Consider the following 24,970-nt stretch of genomic DNA (forward strand, 5'->3'; position numbering starts at 1 on the left):
GGGGGTTTTGCATCTCTAAGAGATGTTGTAGGAGGCTGCTTAGGCTTGGGTGGGTTCATGCTGCATATATTGCTTCGGTAGAGATATAATGAATGCGAAGAGATGGGAGAAAGCTTTGTTGGTACAGGGAGCCCATAGCGACCTACCTTATGGGTGCCTCCACGGTAGAACCACTCATCCGAGACCATCTTTTTCACATGGGTGGTCTTCCATGCATCCACCGGGATATCCTGACAGTCAGGATCCGGGAATGGTTTGATGTGATACTCATTCCTAGTATGGACGTAGTGGTACTTGTAGCCAGTGCCTATGCTCGTCCATCCAAATGATGGTGGCAGGCTCACAACAAGATCATCTATGAGAAGGGTTGGGATGTCAGCCCAATTCCCCACAATCCCAAATGGTACAGGTTGTCCATACCAGAATGGGTCACCCGTAAATACCTTCCAGGCAGCTTCTCAACCCACGTTGCCAACTCTCTGTTCCCTGCCTTCGGCTGGCCAATGGTAACCTAAAAGTTCACGCATCAGACAAATCCATATGAGCGCTTTACCTTCCTAACTTACCAGGTCAATGGGGCCACCTCCGCAGAAATCTTTGGCTACCGCGAACTGCGCACGCAGCAGGTATGCAACCGCTCCGCCAAGAGAGTGTCCAGTAATAGTAAGAGCAAAGCCCTTATACTCAGGTAAAGCCCATAGCCTCTTTATTTCAGTCCTGACGATTTTATGGATCTCGCGTGTTGCTATCCAGAAGCCTGAGTGCATGCAACAACCTTTACACAGATGTCTCGCGGGAACAACAATAATCGCTGCGTTTGCGAGCCAATTCATTAGGCCGATGGTTCCCCGAACAGACACTACAATCTCCTTGGCTTTCTCATCAACCAATCCCACCGCACCAATTCCTGTAATACCGAACGCAGACCTCGTCCAAATCCTTGGGCTAAATTTCGGACAAGAGTCAGAACCTATAAATCACCCCCAGGGCTAGAACCTGGTTTGTTGCAGGAACACTTACTAGTGAGTCTTCATGATTTTAACCGAGTTTTCTGGCATGATGAAGAATTCCTTTCTTGTCCGTTTTTGGCCATCTTTCATACCCAAGTTTTCGTTTTAACAACTTCATGTGAGGTTTCCAACCGCCCCATGATTTTTTCTGGACAGTATGCCAAAAAGGCCCGCTCTGCGTTTTTCTTCATCAACATGAGCTCGTCTTCGGTCACGTCCACCTCTGTGGTTTCACAGGTTAGTCTACATCCTACCCAATAACCGCCAAAAGACAGGTATGATAATACCGGCAGCTGCTGGGAATAGCTCATTAGGGTTTTTCCCCGGAGCAATCGACACAATGTCATATGCAGAGATAGGACGTCCATCCAAACCGGAGCGTCAGGCCCCGAAACAGGCTGGGAACCAAGGAGCGGCTCTAGAGAGTGCGCGTTCCTCACAGCTTCTTCCACCTCGTCGACCCACAGACTCTCCAAGTCCATCCCACCCGACCCCTGCGAGCCGCTAGGTGACGGGTCTCTTGCCGGGACACTCGTACTTATTGAAATAAGTTCTGCGAGCGTCCATAAAGCACCCCATATTGTTTTATGAGTGAACATCCCGTAGCCAAGAAAATATATACCCTAATCCACCAGTCGTGAAGACAGCTGAATATGTGTGTATAAAAAGCGGAACGAGCAGAGATTGTAAGCACGGGGTATTAACAAGTAACTCGTTCCGTGTTTGGAATGAGTTATGTCGAAGGGCGCCGGCGCCTAGGCTCTGCCGTGCCTATTATTTGGCAGATATATGTAGTTGATGAATTCGCGGCACCAGAGGAAGCTGGTCGCTTTTGGTTGAATGGGAGCAATATAGGGCAGTCTCCAAGTGCTCCTGGTCTTATATATATTTGGTTGAAACTTTCACCTATCTCCAGCTTGCCCCACGAATACCTTATACCCATTGCCAGATAGGCGGAGAACATCCTCGCCTGAGGTTGCCTCCGTTGGGTTGGTTGGAAGCATCACCGGATGGCTTGCTATCAGCCCGGCAGCCTCTGCACAAGGAACCAGATCCCAGATAGAGTCTTGCCCTCTTCCGGGTTACCTTGGCTACGAAAATCGGGGAGTGGCCTGCACCCACCGACACGAATAGATGATTCGGTCATCCGTAGTGCCCTCCTCTCGTGTCCGGGCAGGCAATGCAATTGACTGAAGCCACGGAGTTTCTACTGACTCCGGCGAGGTTTGTGAGCCTTCTGAGGTATCGTCCTACCATGACCACCTTCCAACAATAGTCCGGTAGCTCAGGAGAATAGAATATGCCAGAATAGGAGGATAATTTCTTACCATTCCGAGCCCATAATCCCGTTCGGAGGCCCGGATGTGCTAGTACAAACCATAAAAAGAGCTGGATAGAAACATATATCCTACTAGCAAGCGCAAATAAATCCCGCCATGTTAAAACTACACTTACGGGAACTATACCTACAATTATTAACCCCCGTAACATTCATTCACGTCCGACCTTATGCCAATGTGACACCTAAAAGAATAGAGTCTGATATCAGATTAAAAATAATTCCCATACTCGAGCAGTACCTACTTGTACTAACAAGAAAATGCAAAGAGAAGGTTTACCTGTAATGCCTGAAATAATTCAATTTATTTACCAGTAGCACAGATGGGGTGCATGAATATCCACCAGTATATTGGTATTGCGCAGAACCGTACTGCCACTAATGCTCCCACGAAGGCCAATATATCCTTTCACGATGCAGTTAATCGATTTAGGGATTTTTTCCCTATCTTCACGTTTCTCTTTTCACCACTTTTCTCCCATTCCCCCTCTTATCTCTCCCTCAATTCCCTTTCTCTGCATCAAGATCAAGCACAAATGAGGAAAAATGAGGGAGAGAAAGCGAGAGTTGTACCTCCAAATTCAAGCTGTGCTCCCGGCAGCTACGGTCCACCGAGCGACGTTGGTTACTGGATCAGAGGGACGGAGTTTGAGCTCCGGCGCCACAGTGCTGAGGCTAACTTTAGTTTTTGCGGTGAACGGAAGAGGAGTTTCCTACGTTTCGCACTGGACCAAATAATGAGGCCCCCCGGTGAATAAAAGAGCTACCAACGGGCTTCGGTAGGAACGCCTAGCGGGGGTGCTTCGGGAGAAGCATTAATTTAAAGGCCCACGCTATGGGTGCTGTGGGCGCTGATTAAGTATTCTGGAATCAAATGTTAGCGCATGATATGATGCCAACCGCGCCGTAGACTAGGCCTTTGATTGATAACTGCATTCCAAGGACCGCCCGGGCTAAGAAGCATCAACACACATAGCATGCCGATTAAGTACGAGCGCTGAAGAGGGACCAGCCGTTATTGATTTGAATGAGATACAAACATCCCACTACACGATAGGACGTGAGGTTTCCTAGTCCCGGGCTGGGCATCACTGGATGAGAATGTGCAAAATTGATGGTTGCAAGGATTAAGTCGGCGGTAAAGGTCTCCCATACCACCCAATTTTAAGCTTTATTCCTCCCATACCACCCATCCCTCCCATGTCACTACATTAAAATGTAATCCCACGATTACCTGGAAATCTTATTTTATTTTAACATTTGAAGCTGGTATAGCAAATAGCCATTTTTTGTAATATTATTTTTGAAAATAGAATATTTCCAAATATCTAAAACCAGTGGGGGCATGAAAAAGGATTTATATAACTATTATATAGTGGGTATTTCTCTATATACTCTCTTAAAAATAGGAAATATGAGAAGAAGTACTTAATATGAAGGAATGAATGAGGAAAATTGTAGTATTTTAAAATGTATCATCTCTGATCTCACTATCTTTTCATAACTATATTACCGATATCTCTCTTAATCCTCAACATATATACCATATACTGATATTTTACTTGGATAGAATTAGCAGAGCTTCATCTGTTATATAGTTACTACTAGATTAACTTCTTCCTCAAAGTAAGCTTGCTCTAGATATTAGGAAACTTATTGTTTTTAAAAGTTTAATATAATTATACAAAATATGTGCATATTAAACTGATTATAAATTGAAATATACAATATAATTAATAAGATTATATATTAAAAGAGTGGTATGGGAGGGATGGGTGGTATGGGAGGGATAAAACTTAAAAATGGGTGGTATGGGAGATCTTTACCGTGAAGTCGGATACCGATTCCGTACCTTAACTTAAACCCTAAAGCCAACTTATGAACCCCTTGTTAGGGGCAAACGATGCTAACCCGAAAGAACTATGATAATTATGATGAATGTCATAATATTATTATTATCATATTATGATAATGCAAGGAGAAATGCCAAACCCAATACTCACAGTAACTGTTTAAGTTAACCATAATCGAACTTATTCGAGTACAGTACAGGTTACAATATCCCCGTTCTACAAAAAGCCCTTTACTACCACATATTATGATACTACAAACCCCTTCATCTTCCACTGAATATAACCTACATTCGAGCACTATTGCACTCGGCCACGCAAGTGCAGTACAGTGCCCGGACTTGTTTTGGGCATTACGTTACTACCCCCCACCAATCTATCGGGCTATTCGATCACTCGCACAAGCAATTGTCCACCACACCAGACATTACACCATCCCGGCACCGGTATGCTACCGTATCGAAATCCATCCCTATTCAAACAGTCTGTCCAAGAACCCCCCCCCTCCGAACCAAACTTGAGCCGTGCACAAACCAAATCTAGTGATGGTTGATAGCCAATAGCCAAACTATATATATAAAAAAGAGACGATCAAAACCTCGCAAGTCCTAATGTCATACACAATATTATATCAGGATGACATGACGCTAACATACATTCCTATATTATACTGTTATAAGTAAGACCACGCATGATATGTGCTACAAGTGCTGTATTATACTGGCCTCCAGTTTTACACCAGGTTGTCTCTTGCTTTCCAAGCCTCGCTATCCACAACCTGACTACGATAGCTTATCCACAGTGTCAATTGGCCGGGAATTAATTACAGTATCGTAATTATATTAGGGACCTAAAATTTTCATCGTCCAAGGGCAGGACGACAAGCGTCGTAACAACGATACGAATAACACGATACTGGAGCACCCATCACGCCCACCGTACAGTACTCGAGTATTGTGCATGCGTGCAAGCAACTAGCTGGACTGCCTTAACTGTATCCTGAGTTATTATGTGATATATTTACATACAGGTATGGTACTACCCACCCACCTGTGCAGAGCTCTACCACTCGTACTTGTACGCCGTATCGTAAAAGAAGACCTATGATAGTCCATAGGATCACCCAGAAACAGCCAAGTTAGGTTCCTGCACTCCTACTATCCCTGGAGGCACCATAGGCTTTTCCAAGCCAGGGTTAAATTTACCTCTCAATGGCATACCTTAGCTCGCAGCACAATAAAAGCTATGATGATATTATCACGGTGACAATATCATACCAGTATACATAAAAAAAGAAGCTTTCGTGCTTTAGAAAGAAAATCTACAGCTGTGGAGTGACCACCTTAATAACCACAATAAACCAAACCAGGCTAGAAGTAAGAAAGAGAAAAAAGGAAGAGAATTCCGATACAATCCTACCATGCTTACTCTAGTGTACAACATATCCTTATACCCTCTCTTGGCACTCCACTCTGCCAGTCCCCCGCATGATGTTTCTATAGGCCATGATAATCTCCCCACAACCCCCTCACCCTAGTTACAATCACCACCCGCCCCCAGCGGCCCAGACCAGACCAAATAAGTTAATCGGGATTAATATACTTCCTCCAATGTGGGCGCCATGCCTCTCCGAACCCGGGGAGCGGGCGGGTTGGCGAGTGGGCAAAACTTCCTTCCGGGGAAGAAGACTTCGATATTAAATTTGTGAGTAAGCCAGCCAACCAACCAGATACAAGGGAGAGAGTGTGTGGGAGGGGGCATGCACTGTACCAGCGTTCCCTCATCTAGGCCATGGAGGTTTTTGGTCCAGGTGGGTACACCACAGTATGCAGTTCAGACTCGCCAGGACACACAGATAATGCAGATTCCAGTCCCCCCCCCCTAACAAGTACTGTCCAGTGCTCGTGTGCTGTGCAGTAGGAGAAGATATCGAGTGACAACCAATGATCAATTGCCAACGGCTTTGGAGATTTTGAGCAGGAGGATCTAATCTAATGGGGTTGGAGTTCCGTGCGTTTATGTCGATACGTGAGAGCCTGAAGAGCTACGATACGGGGATATTTGGAATGGTCATGCATTACAAGTATCCGAATTTTCAGGATCCTAGGGACGAAGCTTCGAAGTTCCACTCTTTCCCCCTTATGCGGTAAACAGACCGCGGGGGTAGGTCATCCTATCATGACACCGGTACACACCCTAATCCGCCACCTACTATACTGTACCAAACACCTCCCAGTATGGTAGTAACATACCGGCACTTCCAAGCTATTTTGCCCTATCGCTTGCCCTATCGCTTGCCCACATAGTCTACTTGCCTGGCTACCTGCCCCGTACTTGTACTATCATATGTGCAGCAAACCACCTCCTACTGGACGAGACAACCCCCCACCTGCCCTCCTACCGGCGGAGAGTTGCCGCTACCTACCCGTCACAGCATATGATACTTGTACCGGTGTGCTGCGGTGCTACTGGAACTTCTAAGCAACCTAGACACACTGACCTAGCCTGCAGGCACAATATTGTAGTTGTATGGGTGCGGCACTATACCGGTACTCCCCCTGCATCAGGTTAAAAAGGAGAAGGACATGTCCCTGGCACGACACAAGCACAGTCCCCGGATCAAAGGTTCCTGTTTTTCTGTCTCCAAAAAGACCCAATGGGGGGGTTAACAGAAATATTTGCGACCAACACCAAGTCTTGTGCATCGTACTGTGTTTGTATTGTACTCAGCGAGTCTTTGCTATCCTGGCCCCGTTGCCACACGTAGACTAACTCGCCTCAAGATAGGCATAGTTCGGATTCACGACTATCGTACCCCCCTGCCCGTAGCAAAGCTTCTCATTTCGCTAAGATACATACATACATACATACATACGGACATACAGACGTCCCGTATAATAACTCGTTTACCATCATGGTACTGCCTCGCTTCTTCCAAGAAGGGGTAGGTAGAAAGTAAAAAAATGAAAAAGGGAAAGAAAGGATACCAGTAGAAGAAAGAAAAAAACCAACCCGTGAAACGGGAAAACAACACGGACTCCAAATCTAATGCTTTCAATATAAACCCACTCCCTTCATTCTTCATTCCTCCTCACTGGACTCGCTTTCATCAAGCACCCCCCCACCAACCATTCCCGAGAGACTCGTGGGGACCGCAGATTTATGGACGAGTCCTAGTCTTGGTCTGCTGGTCGCGTCGTCGTCTTCGAAGATAATCTCTGAATCACCTCCTTGGACAGCGGGGCCGGGGTCCTCTTCACTCTCCAGGGCTTGTTCGAGTTCCTCAGCAAGGTTGGAGGCATCGTCGTCTTCCTCTTCCTCGCCTTCTTCATCTTGCCCAGGGGCGACCACAGGAACGGTCTGCTGAGGAGCTCTAGGAGAGTTCGGCTCGTCGTCCGAATTCTCGTCGGTGTCCGACTCTTCCTCGGGTTCCATGTCTGGAAATTCAAATACCATCTTCATATCGTCGTCGTCGATAGGTCGGGTATTCTTGGGTGGCTTGTGAGGTGGAGATTCATGACGAGGTGGGGCGCGATAGTGCTCATCATCATCCTCGTCGTTATCCTCGTTGTCCGCCTCGCTCTCTTCAGAGCTAGGGCTTGGGGCCGCCACGCCGCGGCGTCCCGTCGGTAGGCTCTTCCTCCCGCTAATAGCGGGGCTCTTCCCGCCGACTTTCCTGTTTGAGATATAGGATTTCCCAGTCCTGCTGCTGATAGGCGGGCGCCCATCGTATGTAATACCTAGCCCTAACCCACTCTCTTCCTCATCTTTGCCACCCTTCTCTCCCTCCGAGTCGTCGGGATTCTCCGACAAAGCCCCAACAGCGATCAAAGCTTTCTTTCTCCTCTGCTCCTTCTCTGCTCGTTGCTCCGCTCGGCTCTTGGTTGTAGCCTTCTTGTTAAGGAAATGTCTGTAATCAAACGGGTTGTCGTCCTCCTTCTCTTCCAGGGAAATCTCATCATCATCCCCGTCTATGACAGGCGGCCGTAGAGGAAGTGGGGGGTGAGCGTTTGCAAAAACCTTTGCGTTAAAGGTGAAAGCCGAAGACAACTTTTCCAAAGTGAATGTTTGCTTCGCAGGATCGAACAGGAGGATGCATTCAGTCTTCTTAGGGATATGCTGAGCACCCTCGTAGACGATATGATTAGGAGAGGGTTGGCTCGGGGGTGTGAGCGTTAAAGTGTAGGGTGCCTCACCGCCAGCCTCACTCTTAGTGAGACGAGGTGGGACGCTGTTAACTAGTGAAGACGGCGGCTTAAAATTATCTATACCACAGATCAAGTCAATTTCAAATCCGACTTCCACCCAATCACTTCTTCACAAGGAGTAACCGGCAAAGTAGGTGGGGTAAAGTGGGCGGCTAGGTTAACAAACATTTGACACTCGCGAAGAGAGCTCCATCTCCGTGACCATTCTCTCGCTTAAGGGAGTCCCCGATGACTATGTTGTACATTCCCTGCTTTATAACCTCGACAGTCGGCTTCGCCGATTTGTCTGCCGCAGCAGGCATTATAAGAGAGAAGTGATCAAAACCTGATGCAACTTGAAGAAAGTTCTGTGGCTGGTTTTTTTTTTTTCGCCCGTGGGGTGTCGGTAGGAAGGTGGTTAGATAGATAAGTGGCAGGAAGCGAGCGAAGAGGAGGGAAGACTTGAGTTGGGGGAGGTACGAGTAAGTTATGTGTGGTAGAGAAAAGGTGTTAAATATGTTTAACGTAAGCGATGTCCACAAACCACAATACCGTACGAGTAAATTATGCATAGAATTTGGTTGGTCTACGGTTGTGGCAAGCTACCCCACACCCTAACCTCATATGCAGATGTTGGAACGAACTTTGAATGTATTAACATAAGCGATGCTTCATTAGATTGGAGTACATATCAGTTGATGAAAGCTGGGAAAAAAGGCCCAGAACACCAAGCTTTCGGGGAATTGTTTCTCCCAAAGAGTTTTTGTAGGGCTTGTTTAAGGGGGGGAGGCATTACTCGTACAGTCGGCGTGCCGCTATGAAGTAAAGATATCATCCTGAATCATGCCCATTACGAAGGTTAATTCGAGTGAGAATACACGGATCTAAGCAGATCCTGAGTTTGGGGCCGCTAGGGGGCTCACTATTCCACCATGATGATGTTTGTCTCCTGGCGAATAAATTGTACGCTGGATAACGAATCGGGGGTTTGCAGGAATGGAAAGGTTTATGGTGCTTTAGATACAGCTTTCAACCGCATAATATCATGTGTGTATCATATTCATACTCAACATTCGGACACCGTTAGCGATCAATCTATCGTACATATCATCCCCCCAGAGTCTCCTTCGCAATGAAAGACCCCAAAAGCTGCGACGAGAAACGCACACCCCGAGCTACGACCGCCGCCTCAGCTTTATCGGTCACGACATCAGTTCCCTTAACATGCTTCTTCAAGAAGAAAAGCACACCACGAACTAACCCCGGGTTCTCCTTTATCTTGATGAACACCCTTTTAAGACTCTCCTCCACGCCATCCTCCTGGCCAAGCGTTTGCAGAATGACCGTGATGAACATCAGCTCCAGGAAAGTCTTAGTCTTGCTCTGCAAGTATGCTATGTTAAGAATCTTGAGTATGTCTAATCCTAGAGCATCCTGGGCGACCAAGGTCCCGTACATCCTGGAAAGATTGAGGATCTTCCGCATGTCTAAGTCTTCATCGTTCTCGCCATCTTCGCCAAAGAGATCCGCCTCCCCTCCCCCCTCGCCCTCGCCCATACGACGGAATACCCCCCAAAGACTGAATGTGAAGGCCATACGCAGGTTATTCTGCGCACAGAGCTTTCGGGCAACGAGTGTATAGTAGGGATTGTATGAAGCTTCTGAACCGCAGCAATGGATGAGAACACGGGGTATCTCAGGCTCTTGCTTGCGCTTTAGTCGGAGTTTTAGAATACGGAGGTATGCGTCCGTATAGTCTTCCGCAGACATGATGGCTACGAAGATTGCCTGTCGGATGTCTGTGTTCATTCGTTGCTCTCGGGCTAATTGCAAGAGGTCTGTGTTCGAGTAAAAGTCGAGGTCTTCCGGATCTTTCTTAGACTTCTTGGGGGCTTTACTGGGCAGTCCAGAAGCTGTGGATGTCGATGTGGATGCTGGGTTCCCTGCCCATGATGCGCCGACAAGCCACCATTTCCCCTTTGCATCAGTGTTCCTGATGTCCTTCAGAGAGATACGCAGAGGCTCGCTTGCCCGTATTCGGCCGTTGTTCAGAGCCCCCAGAAGTCTCTTCATGCGAATTGTTGCTTCCGCAACTACAACTGAGTTAGCGGCTGCCGCTTTCAAACGGTTGTTCTTAAGATTTGTCAACGTTTCGATCATAAATTTCGTTCTGATGCTAAGGTTTTCATAGCCAATCTTAGCAATAGCGGGCTGCATCATGATAACAAGATCCTTTAAGGAGGTCGGGTCGTCTTGTCGTAATTGGTAGCCACAATCTGACCGAATTAGCTTAGTGAACTGAACTCAGGAACCAGGTGAGTATCATACTCCTCGCAACTTTCAAGAGTAACTCTGTGTTCAATTCAGTTATCTCTTCCAGAAATATCCTCAAAAGATCGAAAATGAGCACAGCTCCCACGACCTGGAAATTGTAGAGCTCTGAAATGAAACTGATTAAATTTGTGCATTTCTTGCCGGCACTCGCTGGGTCATCGATTCGGTTCACTTTGCGGTAGTATCCGTCAAAATCCTCAATGACAGCTTGTACGATGTGAGCTCCAAAGTCCATTCCCATGATTTTATATATCCCAGCGACAAAGCCAGCATGTAGTATCATGAAGGTATCTGACAGAGCCGACTGATCACCAGCAATGGTTATTAGGAGGCTGGAGAGTGTGGATGTGACGTCGCCCCGGGGATTAGTAGTATAGAGTCCTTCCACTTCCGAAAGAATTGGGGTGAGATTGGCTTCCGAAAGACGATTGAGGAGACCGTGGCACTTCCGCCGGAGGCGGGCGAGCTTCTCGGGCTCAGTGGCTTGAGTTTTTCGAAGTGACGGTGGAATGTATTTCGGTGCGCCGGGAGTTGCGGAAACGCTTTTCCTCGGAGAGGCATTATCCCCTGCTTCCTGATCATCTTCTATATCCGGGCCGATTCCCATGAATTCATCTTCCTCCTCATCGCCTTCGTCCTCACCCTCTATGTCACTCATATCCTCATCCATGCCTTTTACATCTTCACCCTCGTCATTTAATTCCTCATCTTCTCCGTCGCTGTCATCCCCCCCTCCCTCCCCTTCCTTCCGTTGATGCGCCCCCTTGTGTGATCCCGGTTTACGTTCCCTCATCCTCTCGTTTGGCCTAGGCTGTACTGCCTCATCCCGATCGATCTCATCCAATCCTTCGAACAAAAAGTCCAGTCCATCCTCTTGAAAGGCTTTTGGCAATTTCCCCTTAATCTTCAATTTATTTTCCAAATACTCAATCTCCATATCATCCTGCTCAAGCTTCTCCCTCACGGCCCTCCGAAGCACAGGTTTTGGCTCCCACACCTCTTCCCCTTCTTCATCTTTGGCCCTCACTGGCTTCGGTTTCTTGAGGATGGACTTAAGTACCGGTCCCGGGTGTTTTCCTTTCCTTTCGTTCTTCTCTTTGGCTTCTGGTTCCCTTGGTTTCCCCCGGATAATCGGCGCTGGAGGTGGGGGAGAGGGCGATGGTGAAACCGGGGGGCCCGAAGCACGACTCACCCGTCGCTGCTGATGCTGAGATTCCTTCACTATGCGTTCCTGCCGTCGTTGTTCTTTTCTGCCCAGAGGTTTTCCATTTCGTGAGCTCCTAGCGCTTCTGCCACCGGTTGATGTACTGGATTTGGTGCTGCTGGACTTAAGGTTATCGCCGCCTTAATTTAAATCCTTGTTAGCGTTTATCCCGGCGGTAGAGAATACTTGAGAAGGCTTACCTAGACCCAGTTCCTCGAGGACCGACTTTGGTAGTCGTGTTGTACTTGTTTTTGGCGGCATTGTTGAATTTTTTTTTTCGGCAGCGGGGGTCGATTGAAGTTTTAAGGTTGTGCAAGATTGCTAAATCGGGCTAGTGGGGTGTTACCGGCAGCCGGTGTTTTATAGTAGTCAATGATCAAGCTGTATGGTGCTGGCTAGCAGATAATTTTTCGCGGAATCATGGAAGCTCGAAATTCTTTATAATACCGTACCATTTTTGCTTTCTCTCTGGGGTTTGGGATCAGAGTTTATTTCTTTGAAAGTGGCGTATTTTTGAATTTCGCGAGATTAAACATTTAGAACTACAAGTACGATATTTGCAGGTATCTAAGTTATCCAATGAGTCCGCTAGCAAGCATTTCCAAATCCTCCAAGTTTTCTGGAGCTTCAGCAGCTTCGATAACTTGCCCTCTGGTCTTCCCGGCTTTCTTTTCGGTCTTCTCCTTTTCTTCGTCATCCTCAAACCATTTTCTCTGTCTCTTAGATTGTCTCTCGTCTTCGACATCCTCATCTTGGCCGAGTTGATCGCCCACTACCTCCCCGTAAGAAGCCAACTCAACCCGAAACTCATCCTCGTCGCTTCTTTCCTCCATTACTACTTCCTCTGCAGCACGGAGTTTCTGAATCCTCCTCTTTTCCTTCCTCCTCTCTTTTGCCAATTTTCTATCTCCGATGTCCGCCTCTTTGACCTTCTTCCCTTCTTCATCCAGGAACTTTCTTCTCTGGATCTCTGCCGGTCCTGCTTCACGGAACTTATCCTCACCTTGAAGCTCGTGTAATTGATGCGCTTCTCCGCCATCGTCGAAAACAAGTTTTGTGCCCTTGGGTTTGAGCTTCACCAACTCCTTTTTAGACTTGAGCATTTTTTCCTTGCGTTTGGAGTTTATTATTATTTCCTTCCCTGGCACCTTGAGTGTTTTCGATCGCATTCCTGCGGGATCGGGGATGTCGGAGTCATAGCCCGAACGTTTGACGGTCAAGAAGTCAGCTTCGTCGTCGGTTTCCGCTCCATCATCTTGAACCAAGTTCGCATAATGGACATTGATGTTTTCTAAAGATGTTAGTGCTTACGATGCGCAAAAGAGTAGGGTAGTAATTACTTCGTTCGACCATTCGGTCATATTTAGTTCGCACTTCCTTTTTGTTCTTGTTTTCTCCTTCCCTTTCCTCATCGCTAGAGGCACCCTCTAGAGCCTTTAGACCTCTAGGTGCATTTTTTATTTCCTTGATCTTAGCTGCATCTACACTCTTTAGGCCCTTAATCCTTGGGGCGCCAAGGAGCCCGATACTAGTCGCATACTCGTCTAATGGCAACTCCTCAAGCTTGAATATCTCTCTATCCTTCTGAACACTGACGCTTCGGCAGTAACTCACAAAAGCCTTTTGTCCCAAATATTTGAGTTCAGGATCTTTGAACAGCAGCCCTTGGAGTTGGTTTTGAATACTCTGCTTTTTAGAGTTTTTCTGGCCAACCCTGTTAATCAGAACCTTCTTAGTGGCCAACCAGTCTGCAAACTTCTCTTCGCTCGGACACAGGAATAGCAGTGCCTTTCCAGTCTTTTCAAATCTAGCAGTTCGACCAACACGATGGATATAGGTATCAGCGTCCTCCGGTGCATCTAGCTGAATAACCCAATCCACCGCTGGAAAATCCAAGCCCCTTGCAACTACGTCGGTCGATAATAAGCAACTCTGCTTCGCGGCAGAAAATTTTGCTGTTATGTCTATCCTGGCGCTTTGTTTTTGCTTTCCGTGGAGATGAAGCAGCGGAATACCAATATGCAGTTGCCTAAAAGTCTCATACACGAAACGGACTTGTTTACAGGAGCTCATGAAGACCACCATTTTCGACTGCAAATGATTCCGGAGAAAGGCGAACAAGGTATTCAGCTTCTCCGGCAAAGGAATGATCATGTAGAACTGGTCCAAACCAGCCGGAGTAGCTGAAGTAGCCGTTTCATGGACAGCAACGTATTCCGCATCCTTCAATCCTAGCCTCGCGAGATCCGAAACACTTTTCGTTTGTGTGGCGCTGAATAGCAATGTTTGTCTCTCTTTCGGCAGATTCTCGATGATGGCGTCTAAAGTCTTTCGAAAGCCCATGTCCAGAATCCTGTCGGCTTCATCCAAAACCAACATTTGAACATTTTCCAGCACAAGTCCGACTGTCTGGTCCATGTGTTGTAACATTCGCCCAGGTGTGCAGACGACAATATTCATCCTATGCAGTGCTTCCTGTTCATCCTTCAATTTCTTTCCGCCGATGACCAGCCCAGCGGAGAATGCGTGCTCTCTTCCGATCTTTCGTAGAACATCAAATATTTGCGTTGCAAGCTCGCGGGTAGGTGAGATTATGAGTGCGCCTAAACCATCCATAGTTGTCCATTTCTTCCGATACAGAATTTCCAAAACCTGCTTTTATCAGAGGCCTGACTACATACCAGAAAGGCAGGAGCTTTCTTACAGGAACCAAAAATGCCAGTGTTTTCCCACTTCCTGTCTTTGCAGCACCGAGGACATCCCGACCTTTCAATGCCAATGGGATAGCCTTCCGTTGGATGTCGGTCAACGTCTTGAAATGCGCTTTATGTAATCCCGTCGACGTCTGCTTCGTTAAGGGTAATTTTGAGAAACTGGTGACGTCTTTGTCAACCTAATCCTATAATTAGCCACTATCCAGCAATCGGGAAAAAGACGTTGTGTGGGAACGCATACGAATTCCCGTACACGAGTCTCTAGCAATTGAAATTCTTCAGCATTCCTCTTTCGCTTTAGTTTTCTCGCAGCACTCTTTGTATGAACTGGGCGCTCCCCCTTTTTCTCTGGCAACCTTACCGGCGGTGGCATATCTTCCAAGTAGAGAATCAATAGTAGCAGCAATGGTGGTGGTGTTGGTAGTGGAGGGGGTTACACTCTTCAGCGGAGCATCATATTCTTCACACACACAGTGGTTAAACCATTTTTATTTTTTCCGATTCCCGGACTAGGACTGGTAGGGTAACCCGGATTTTGGATGTGTGAGGCTACGTTCCTAGCGGGACACTGAGAGGAACTGCGGTTTAAGCGTTTAGGTCCTGATTTCACATATCATAGAAATTGGCACTGTGTGATTTTCCTGGGCAAGAGAGGAAACCGAAGGGGCCAGAAAATGGGAGCTGTAATACTTGTAGTCGGTCGGTCGGTGGTGGTGCGATGTGGACTAGGATGTGGATGTCTGTGCCTAGCCCGACAAGCACCGCGATGTAGGGAAAGGGTCTAGAGTAATTGTTTTGGGTGCACTGCAATACCGGTATCATATGTAGGTATGATACTATGTGTTCCTCCTGGTGCCGGAGGGTTGCGGTAGGAATAAACGAGATGAGATTTTGGGTTAACTTACGGTACTGCTCGAGCTAGAGTGCAGAGTGTTGACTGCCGTGAGTTCAGGATTAGGAAATGTGGGCGATTTGAGATGCTCTTATTAACCTCAACGCACACACGGGAATGCGCAGTGCTTGGGGGAGCATGGATATATTGGGCGCCGGGGATGATAACCAATCCTCAACTATCTTTTAACATGCCTTTGGCATGAACTACCTCTTTGGGCACACTTGGTACCGGCAGTTAGGCGCCACACAGCAGCAAAGTTCTGCGTTTTTTTCGCATCTTTTTTTTCGTTGGTCCCGCACACACACCACATGAACCAACCCCATCCCTCTCTCTCGCCCTTTCTCCCTTTCCCAAACAACTCCTCAAATACCCACCGCCACCACCACCGCTACCACTATCATACCCAAAGTTATACCTAAAACTCGTCACAAACTCCTCCACCTAGTTTGCCTTTCTGCCAGCTCTGTTTCTCACTCTGCTCTGACCTCTTCATCTCAAAAAGGATCTAATTTCGCACCCGAATCGCTTCATGGGTTCTCCTTCGCATTGACTATCTAGCCACTTTCGAGGGTCAAACCTATTTTCAGACCCCGCACAAAGGAACTTCTTACCATCTTCGAACACATCGTCCCTTGTCTCAATCACCTTAAAACTATCCACACAGCAACCACTCTCCACCTCATCCTTCCCCCGGAATCTCGAGTCACCTTTGTCAAGTTCAGTAGAGCAATTCTTGTTCGGGTTCTCTGTTGATTTCATCGTTCGTGGAACTCCAGTGCCTCCGCGGCCTTTCAACCCACAAACCACCAAGTTGGCGGGATCCATTTCTCCAAAGTTCTCCTTCGCTCTCCCTCTCCTCGGTCCACTATCTTGGGTCCTCGGAGCTTCCAAGAAACCTCCATAACTGGCCCTCTGGTTGGTCAATCAGAAGAAGGACCACTGCTTATAGCCACTGTCCATACCACCATCAAACATCCCTCGGTCTTACAGCTGGGTAAACTTTTCGGCCCCTTCTCTTACCTTCCTCAGCTCTTGTTGAGGGTGATTCCAAACCCTCAAAGCTGTCAAATTGATTGCAACTAGCGTGGTGAGCGCACCTCGCGGCTCGCCCTAGGTGCTGGAATTCTCGGATTCTGGGAATTTGTTTGTGAGCAAATCTAGACGTCCATGAAGCAGTATCAACAATGACTGATGCGTTTTTGCGGTCTAGATTTTTATTATTATTATTACGGCTTTCTCTTCTCTTCGGTCTCATTTGCAAACGATTCATCGTGTATAATTTGATTTACAACCGCGATATTCATTTTTTTCATTCAATAATTTACGCTGGATTTCTACTATCTTATTGAACTCGCCCCCGGAGGAAGGCAGTAGCTATGGACACCCCACGATCCGAGTCGCCTCACTTTACTCCTGCCCCTGCTGCCGAGCTGGACGACCATAGGTTCCAGGCGCATTCTCTTCCTCGCTCTGGAACTACATCGTCGGATGCTCGTGCCCGTCCGGACATATCTCTCATCATCGAGGACGCTCATGGCCCAATTCACAGGGACTACGAGCAGGCTGTGTTGGATGACGACACACGCGATAATAGGCCTGCCCTTTCTCCGGATGACTGTGGTGGTCGTCAATACAGTGCACGCTACCCATCCCGCTCTTCTTCTCGGGCCCCTTCCACCAGATCGCCATCGCCGCCGAACTCTGTCGATGCGTTTGCGAATCCTGAGCACAGGCGCCGCGTCGACCGTTCCGCCACGATCAGCTCTCAAGCTCCTGCGGATCTTGCCTTAGGCCTCCGCAGGACTATGTCACGGCGTCCGACCTTTACTGAGGATGAGGCTGCTGGAAATGGCTCTGGTGATGAGGCTCTGCCTAATGCGGAGGAGGATGTTTGCTTCCCGCCTCCTGAGGAGAACAAAATTCGAGGTGGAATTGATTTTGAGGAGATGGATGAGTTTGTGGCCAATCAATCTCGCGCGGGTCCTTGTGAGAGGAGAAGGAAAATGAGCACTTGCGGGGCTGTGATTGGGTCTCGGTACTTCGACCAAATCAAGAACAAGGAGGATTCGTCTGCCACTCCCGGTGTTGTCGGGAAAGAGACTCCCATCCCCTCCACGTCATCTATCAATGATGAGAAAGCCGAGTTTTGTAACACGCCTACCACTCCCCGCCCTAGGCGTATAAGCAATCCTGATCGATTCAGCTTCTTCTCATCCGAGGGTGACGCTACGATTCACGCTCCCGAGATTGGCGACCTCCTATGCGATGGCGAGAATTTCCACGAGCTCTTCCGTGGTGGCCAAGGTGTCTGGTGGTTGGACTGTTACAATCCTACCACTGAAGAATTGGCTATGCTCATGAAGGCTTTTGCAATCCACCCTTTGACCGCTGAGGATATTCGAGTTCAGGAAACCCGCGAGAAAGTTGAACTTTTCAGGTCTTACTATTTTGTGTGCTTTCGCTCTTTTGTACAAAATAAGAACTCCTCAGACTTTATGGAGCCTGTAAACGTCTATATTATCGTCTTTCGCGAGGGAGTATTGAGTTTCCACTTCGCACCTTGCCCGCACAGTGCCAACGTTAGGAAGCGGATTAGGCAGCTCCGTGATTACGTTGCTCTCTCATCAGATTGGATTTGCTATGCGCTGATGTAAGTTTTATGGTGCTTGTGGTGGTGTTGAGAGATCGGCGCTGACTTGGATAAACTATAGCGATGACATCACTGATTCTTTCGGTCCCGTGATTCATGACATCGAGAAGGAATCTGATGCTATTGAAGATGGCGTTTTTGTCGCACGCACGGATGATTACACTCCCATGTTGCGGCAGATTGGCGAATGTCGGAAGAAGTGCATGACCTTGATGAGACTGTTGGGCGGCAAAGCCGATGTTATTAAGGGATTTGCAAAGAGATGCAACGAGCAATACCAAGTCACTCCTCGTGGTGAAATTGGATTGTATCTCGGTGATATTCAAGGTTTGTTCGTCCTATATTACTAGCTTGAAACTAGGTTCCCTAATGCGTGACTCCTTTTAGATCACGTCGTCACGATGATGGGCAGCTTATCTCACTTTGAGAAAATGCTTTCCCGCTCGCACGCCAACTACCTCGCGCAGCTCTCGGTAGACTCTATCCAAACCAATAATCGTGCCAACGAGGCCCTCGGGAAGATTACAACCATCGCGACAATTCTCGTCCCGCTCAACCTAATTTGCGGTCTCTTTGGCATGAATGTAACAATTCCAGGCCAACACGACCCACACCTTTACTGGTTTTTTGGAATCCTGGCAAGCATCTTTCTGTTCGTCACCGTGTCCTTCTTCCTCGCGAAGCGATGGAGATTTATATAAATTTGCCATTTGCTTTTTATTCCCTTCCTAGTGGCTTCTTATGAAGAAAAAGAAAAAAAGAAAATGTCCCGGGCGACGTCTTTTTAATTTTGTTTTCTGGGAGACTATTCCTCAGGCTTGTGCCTTCCTTTGAGATTGCTGTGTCTTTCTCCGTGTTAAATTGTTGCTTTTTTGGGTTTCCTTTCACCTTGTTTATTCACGTGTAATAAAAAGTTTCTCCTGTTACCTGTTTGTGCTACTAGCCTGTTCCCTATACTTTTCTCGATAGAGATTAGAGTGATATACTATGGTATCGGTAGTCTATGAAATTGTAGCATCGTGAAGGGGCAAGATGCTGTTGCCCCAGGCTCTGGGAGTAAAATACTGTACCCCAGTAGAATAGAGGAGACGATAAACGGGAGGTGCACAGCGGAGAGTTCTGTCAAATTTGATATTATTTGCCACTAGGTTTTTGGTGAATTTTTCGCCACTCCCCTCTCTTCGTTGTCATGATTTCCAACAGCCTTGGGTTGCGGCCGGTTGCCGGAGTGATGATCCATGATCCTGTTCCTAGCTCGAATATTTGCACAAAAGCTTGTCCCGGGTATCGAAATTCGAGCTCTAATAAGTTAGGATGCCCGCAGATTTCCCTATTATACTTGAGTACGGTACTCGTTCAGCACCTTGACGCATTAAACCGCACACACTACACAAGCGGGGAGGACCACCATGAGATTGTCGCGCTAAGACAACAGTCATCCCATAGGGATACACGTCACGGGACGTCACTCGGATTAAGAGATTGTTTGCAATGTTATGGGCACACGTGGTGCGGGAGGCCAGAGTGATCGGGCTGATAGAAAACCATGGTAGGCACGGGGTGGTGGAGGTGGAGAAGAAGAAAACGAGATGAGATGGTATCGCTCCTGCTTCACCCATCGAAATAACCCTGTCCCGGTGGTGCTCAAGTGGTGTATGGTAGTGGGAGGGAGGAAGAATAAAAAATTGCTTGACAAGCTACTCGTATTGTACTGTTCATATTCTGCGAGCACAGCAGTTGGCCTTGGGGCGGTATTATCCTATTTTACTCGTACCTCCGAGCTAAGAATTGGCACCTCTGTCGGAATAGCCCCCCATGGACCAATAAAAAGTATTGTGTTGAAGCCGCTACTATCTAAGGGAGCGCATAAATTTACACTGCCACGCTGTAGAAAAATAGACATCGCCAGCATTGATCGCACAATCTTTCGGCCATTAAACCAAATGGAATTGTATGCTACCACGTTTCCTCACCATTACCAATAAAGCTATGTTGGGCCATTGAGTCCTTAATGTCCCTATATGGTTCAATCTCTTTATTGGGTGGATTTGGTGGCAAGAAGGAAAAGCGTCCAATCCATTGTAAGGGTCGTTGTAGAAACGTGTGATGGGATACCATTATCTTGCGCCACTGGCACAGTCTTTCAACCAGCTCGAGCCCTATACTTTTTACGGGTCGGCCGCCATTCCAAAAGAGGTGCCAATTCTTGAGGCACGAGTACGGTGCTCGTACAAGAGTGAGTGGGTGGGTATTCGGGTATTCGGCGCTGGGTGCGCTCGGTATGTACGAGTAGTCACCGGGCTGTCATGTTTTGGCTCAGGATGAATACTGACTGGTGTTATGGTGCATGAGGTAGTTTTAATTGCTATCAGGTACTGTACGAGTATATATGATTCTCATTCACTTTTATATTCGTTCGTTCATTCATCCGTTAATTGATCAATCAACTTGTTGTTTATCCTGCCCAAAAAACTAGCCAGGACTACTTCTGGTATAGCCAATTTTAACAAAGGAAACCAGAAGTGAGTAATGTAAAGTGTGCTGTACCCTAAAGATTCCTACAATATGTATAATTATCCTGCTGAACAATAGAGCGCCCAAGCGGAAAAGAGAAAGCAGAGGATGGGGGTTAAATAGGTAGAAAAGAGAGGGAAAAGAAAAACTCCAACCATGCAAATTATAAAGAGCCGCCGCGTCATCCTACCTTACTATACCAGGGCCATTTCTATCACCTTCCCTGCTGCAATGTGAATGAGTGTATGCCTACCCAACTTTCTGCGCACAGCCATAATGCACGACCGCTCCACTACTACCATCAGCCACACTTCGGGGTAGGGAAGAGAACAAGAAAAGCTCACCTAGCCAATCTCCAAAGAACGCTCGCACCCAACCTCTTATGACAAACACCACAGCTCCTCTCCTCGCCTACCACTACCGCAACTCCTTGCTCCTTCAGTAGGCGGTCTTGCACGTCTACTAGGTAACTCTTTCTCAGCATTGCGGTTAATCGGTCAGTGCTAGCTTTAGAATTTGCGGTTCGAATGCGTGATTGGAAGTATGATTCTAGTGAGGCCATCGTTGTCCCCTCTGGGATGAGAGCTAAGGTTTCTGAAGCTTCGAGACGGGCGCCGTGGCGTGAGAGTAGGGTTAATGCTGGTGCTAGGTGAGGGGTGTGCGGAGGCGGGGGGCGGAGGTAGAGTGTTAGGAGAGTGTGATAGATTGTTGGGGTGGTTGGGGATGTTAGGTGGATTCGTTTGCAGTATCTGTCCCTCGTTAGCCCTTGCAGTGAAGAGGGGAGAGGAGGGACGGGGGGTACTCTTCAGCTTTGACATGATCGTGTAGCTTAAAAACATAAATCTCCAACGCAGCTTTGTGCTGGCCCATATTCCTAAGGACAATTGCCCTCGCTTCGTAGAACGCCGGGTCCTCTCTGGGCAGCCAGCCCAGGACTTTCTCACTACGGTACTGTTTACTCGCTGTCAAAAACGCAAGCAACTTCTCGCTGTGATGCGCAGAATTGGGCATCTGCTTCAGCGTGCTCAAGTAGAGCCAAATCAACCGGGTGTGGAACTCGGGCGTCTGGTCACCCAATTCGTGTATCACGTGTTCGAGATACTGGATTGCAAAACTAGTGGAGCGGGATTGTAAGTGCTCGACGACCTTTGAGCGAGGTAGGGATTCGGCGTTCTCGCTGTCGGCTGTGAATATCTCCATGCCAAAACTAGGGTCTACTTCCAGGGGCCATTGAGAGAACTCGAGGATGAGGTCTATGTAATTCGCTTTCAAACTCTGCAAGTATGCGATTGTCCTACGAGGTCCGCAGAGTGAAGGAGCACGCTCATCTTCTGGGCTCTTGCCGAATTGCAGGAGAAGATCTAGCGCTTCGCGATGTAGCTCTCGCTGGTAGAGAAAGTCTATAAGTTCCGTAAATTTCCCGAGTTCGCGGAGCTTCTCGCTGAAGACTTCTGGGTCACCGTGTTTTTGGATGCGCACAAAGGGACCGACCAGGCCGGGTCGTGTGATGATGTAGATCTTAAAGAGGGTCGTATCGATTAAGCGGGCGGCGGTGAGGAGCTTTTTTGTTCGCTCAGCATAGGCCTCCGAAGATTTATCTAGAGGTTTGCCGGCGGCGAGAAAGCTGGCTTCGAAGGGATCGCGGTTTGTGCTAGAGGTGCTGGAGGCGTTGGATATTATGTTTGCAGGGTCGCCGCGGAGAGTGCCGTCCGGGTGGAAGTATTTTGATAGCGCTTGACGGGTGTCGTTTAGGTGTGCGGAGAGTTGGTCTGCAGCCTTCTCGAGCTCGTGACCTTCTAGCACTGGCGGGCCATCTGAGACAGTTTCTGTGTGTTTTACGGCTATACTTGCTGTGTCGTCATCTACGTGGCTCTTCCCTCCTCCAAAGTTGAATATGGAACTTGCATCGCCGACCTTTTTGGTCAGGGATATGTTCCGGATGGAAGAGGTCTCGGGATTTGCTCCATTTAGCTTCTTTGGTATTGGCGTTGGCGGCTTCCCGTTCAGTGGAGGGGGTGTCCCCGACTTCTTTGGCGTGATGGGCTCAGCTCCTGTTGAGCAAGCCTCGCACTCGGGGGTTCCGGCTCGACTCCCAGCATCCGAACCATCCACCGCCTCGCCAGAGTCGACAGAATCGCTGGCAGTAGTATCACATATGGACAGATCGCCAGCGATAACTTTCGGGAATAGTCTTATTACTCTTTCAGGGGGGGCAGATACTTCAGTGAATAGGTCCATGCTTTCCCGGTATTTTCTCTTTTCGAATAACCGCTCTGCCTTCAGCATCTTCACCTCTCGGAGCTGCTCTTCTTTACTGTCTAGGAGTACGCTCTCCAGGATTTCAAGAAGACTTATTGCTTCGTCGAGATGGTCTCCTTCTATCAACTGCTTGATCTGTGTCTCATAGTCTGCTGCAGTCATCCGCCAGACTTGGCTTGAGGAACCAATGTAAAACAGTTTACCAGCGTGGACGAGTGATACATTTGGTGGGGGCACATGGAGTATTGAGACGTTGTTCAGGTGGACAGTTTGGAGTAGGGTATACGTAGATGGGTTGCGAACTTCTAGATGTTGCTTAGTGGTGCTCAGGGATACCAGGTACGGATATGAGAAGGCAACAGCGTCTGGAGAGGCTGGCCATGGCACTGGTCGCCTGTTTGGGATGATTGCGCCCTCTGAATCAATAAATAAAGTTGTAGCTTGCAACCATCAACTCAGTTAGGCGAGAAATAGTATAGGTTTAGGATACCAGTATACTCACAGTCCTTCACTAGTAAGAGGTCATCTCCACCCAAATGTGTACTCAAGGGTCTAGACCCCCAACCCCCCATTCCCATATAAGCTCCCCACCCAGCAACTTCACTGCTGGCAGGCCCAGAAGCTCCACCACCTTTTGTTTCTGGTGGAAAAATTTCCTTCATGACTCCAGTCCGCACATCAACTATAACAAATCCACCAGCAAGTCCCGCGACAACCTTTCTCCCAGAAGCCCAAGTAAGCGACCTCACAGCACCGCTCAAAACCACCTCCTTCCCTTCCAAGAATTCCTCATCATGCCATGAGTACAATAACAGCCGCTTCTTAACACCAATAGCTAACCGACTCACAATGCTGGGAATCTGTGTCTTTTCGTCCCGTTCAATATTACTCGTGACAGCAAAAGTTGAAGCGCCCTTTGTTTTTGTCAGGGTCTCGGTAAGGGTAAATTCGTTCAGGTCGTGGATGTGAACATAGTTGTCGCTGAGGGAAACTAGGATCTGCACTTCTTTGATACATGCGAGCAGTTCTATCGATCGTCGGGAGAACTTGTCGATATTGCGTAAGAGCTCTAATGAGATCTGGTCCGAATCCGGGGATAGAACCTTGTAATGCCGAAGAGTACCATTTGAGAGGCCTAAAAGTAATTTGTCACCTGCAAAGCCTTCATTAGCTGTGGCCTCTCCTCCATTGGGGTCGAGGAAGGCGAGGGAGACGAACCGTAAGCCAGTAGTGATTCGATCTTGAAACGCTCTTTCGGAGCTAGCTCAAAGATTGAATAGGCATTGAAAGCGTTGAGCATGGCTTCCGGCCGGCGCAAGAGCAGCAGAGGCAAATGAGGAGTGAGAAGTAATATTGAAGTTTCGTGATTTACTGAGATCCAAAGGGTAAAAAGTGTTGGAGAGGATGGTGTTTAGCGGAGGAGCTGGGGCTTGGGGGTTGTGTGAGGTCAAATGTTGGTGCTCGTTGTCCAGCTGTCTTACATACGTACAGGATAAACCTATCATCGACGCAGGTTGCATCCCCTGAACTGCCAAATTGACAGCGACCGTTTCGCCAAGCCCAGAGTGCATGCTGGAAGTTGTCTGCATCAGGAATTTTGGACGAATAGAGATTGAAGAATGAGAGAGTGTGAGGGTTTTCCCCTCAATTGATGAAATCAAAGGACTTATCATACTTACTTAGGGTATTCCACATTTAATCCGGTTTAATGGCGGGAAAAAATAGAGTATCCGAGCGAAATGGTTTTATCCCATGTTCCTGAAGCTGAGCAGTGCTACCTGCATCCTGCTAAACCTTACTCGGTGGTTATGCAATCCAAGACAGCCTTAAATCCATGCATTATGCCTTGTTGAGTTGTGAATATCATCCTTATCAGATTTCTTCATACTTGCTCACTCCGGGTGAAAGTGTGACTCGAGTGGTATTTCATGATTGAAAAACCCGACGTATGATACTTCAGGTTAAGAGATAATCTAGTGATTTCAATTGATTTTTTCTCTCTCACACTTTTTTT

At 47.8% G+C, this 24,970-nt stretch overlaps 4 protein-coding genes; 1 reads left to right on the forward strand and 3 right to left on the reverse strand.

Moving 5' to 3' along the window:
* Positions 1-7,280: 7,280 nt before the first annotated feature.
* GSTUM_00007756001 (uncharacterized protein) lies at positions 7,281-8,814 on the reverse strand (the record flags this gene model as incomplete). XM_002839643.2 has 2 exons in its annotated part: positions 8,574-8,814; positions 7,281-8,464 (listed from the first exon to the last, which is right to left on the reverse strand). Exons 1-2 carry the CDS (start codon positions 8,707-8,709, stop codon positions 7,281-7,283), a joined length of 1,320 nt encoding a protein of 439 aa, XP_002839689.1. The 5' UTR covers positions 8,710-8,814.
* Positions 8,815-9,445: 631 nt separating this feature from the next.
* Positions 9,446-12,185, reverse strand: GSTUM_00007757001 (uncharacterized protein; the record flags this gene model as incomplete). XM_002839644.2 has 3 exons in its annotated part: positions 9,446-10,662; positions 10,715-12,064; positions 12,125-12,185. The coding sequence occupies 3 exons, from the start codon at positions 12,183-12,185 to the stop codon at positions 9,494-9,496; spliced, it is 2,580 nt and encodes an 859-aa protein (XP_002839690.1). The 3' UTR covers positions 9,446-9,493.
* Positions 12,186-15,876: 3,691 nt separating this feature from the next.
* On the forward strand, positions 15,877-19,138 carry GSTUM_00007759001 (uncharacterized protein). XM_002839645.2 has 4 exons: positions 15,877-16,680; positions 16,744-18,183; positions 18,245-18,510; positions 18,571-19,138. The coding sequence occupies exons 2-4, from the start codon at positions 16,910-16,912 to the stop codon at positions 18,882-18,884; spliced, it is 1,854 nt and encodes a 617-aa protein (XP_002839691.1). The 5' UTR covers positions 15,877-16,680; positions 16,744-16,909; the 3' UTR covers positions 18,885-19,138.
* Positions 19,139-21,037: 1,899 nt separating this feature from the next.
* GSTUM_00007760001 (uncharacterized protein) lies at positions 21,038-24,389 on the reverse strand (the record flags this gene model as incomplete). XM_002839646.2 has 5 exons in its annotated part: positions 24,175-24,389; positions 23,459-24,109; positions 22,788-23,396; positions 21,548-22,658; positions 21,038-21,500 (listed from the first exon to the last, which is right to left on the reverse strand). Exons 1-5 carry the CDS (start codon positions 24,254-24,256, stop codon positions 21,038-21,040), a joined length of 2,916 nt encoding a protein of 971 aa, XP_002839692.1. The 5' UTR covers positions 24,257-24,389.
* Between the last annotated feature and the right edge of the window lie 581 nt (positions 24,390-24,970).

This window comes from Tuber melanosporum (assembly GCF_000151645.1).
Source record: "Tuber melanosporum whole genome shotgun sequence assembly, scaffold_39, strain Mel28".
In the NCBI taxonomy this organism is placed as follows: Eukaryota; Fungi; Ascomycota; class Pezizomycetes; order Pezizales; family Tuberaceae; genus Tuber; species Tuber melanosporum.

Bases quoted from the DNA above. Each gene is read 5' to 3' on its own strand.
- GSTUM_00007759001 (XM_002839645.2), top strand. From the start codon at position 16,910: ATGGACACCCCACGATCCGAGTCGCCTCACTTTACTCCTGCCCCTGCT. The intron at 18,184-18,244 runs GTAAGTTTTATG...GATAAACTATAG, and splicing joins TGGATTTGCTATGCGCTGAT to CGATGACATCACTGATTCTT. The intron at 18,511-18,570 runs GTTTGTTCGTCC...GACTCCTTTTAG, and splicing joins GTATCTCGGTGATATTCAAG to ATCACGTCGTCACGATGATG.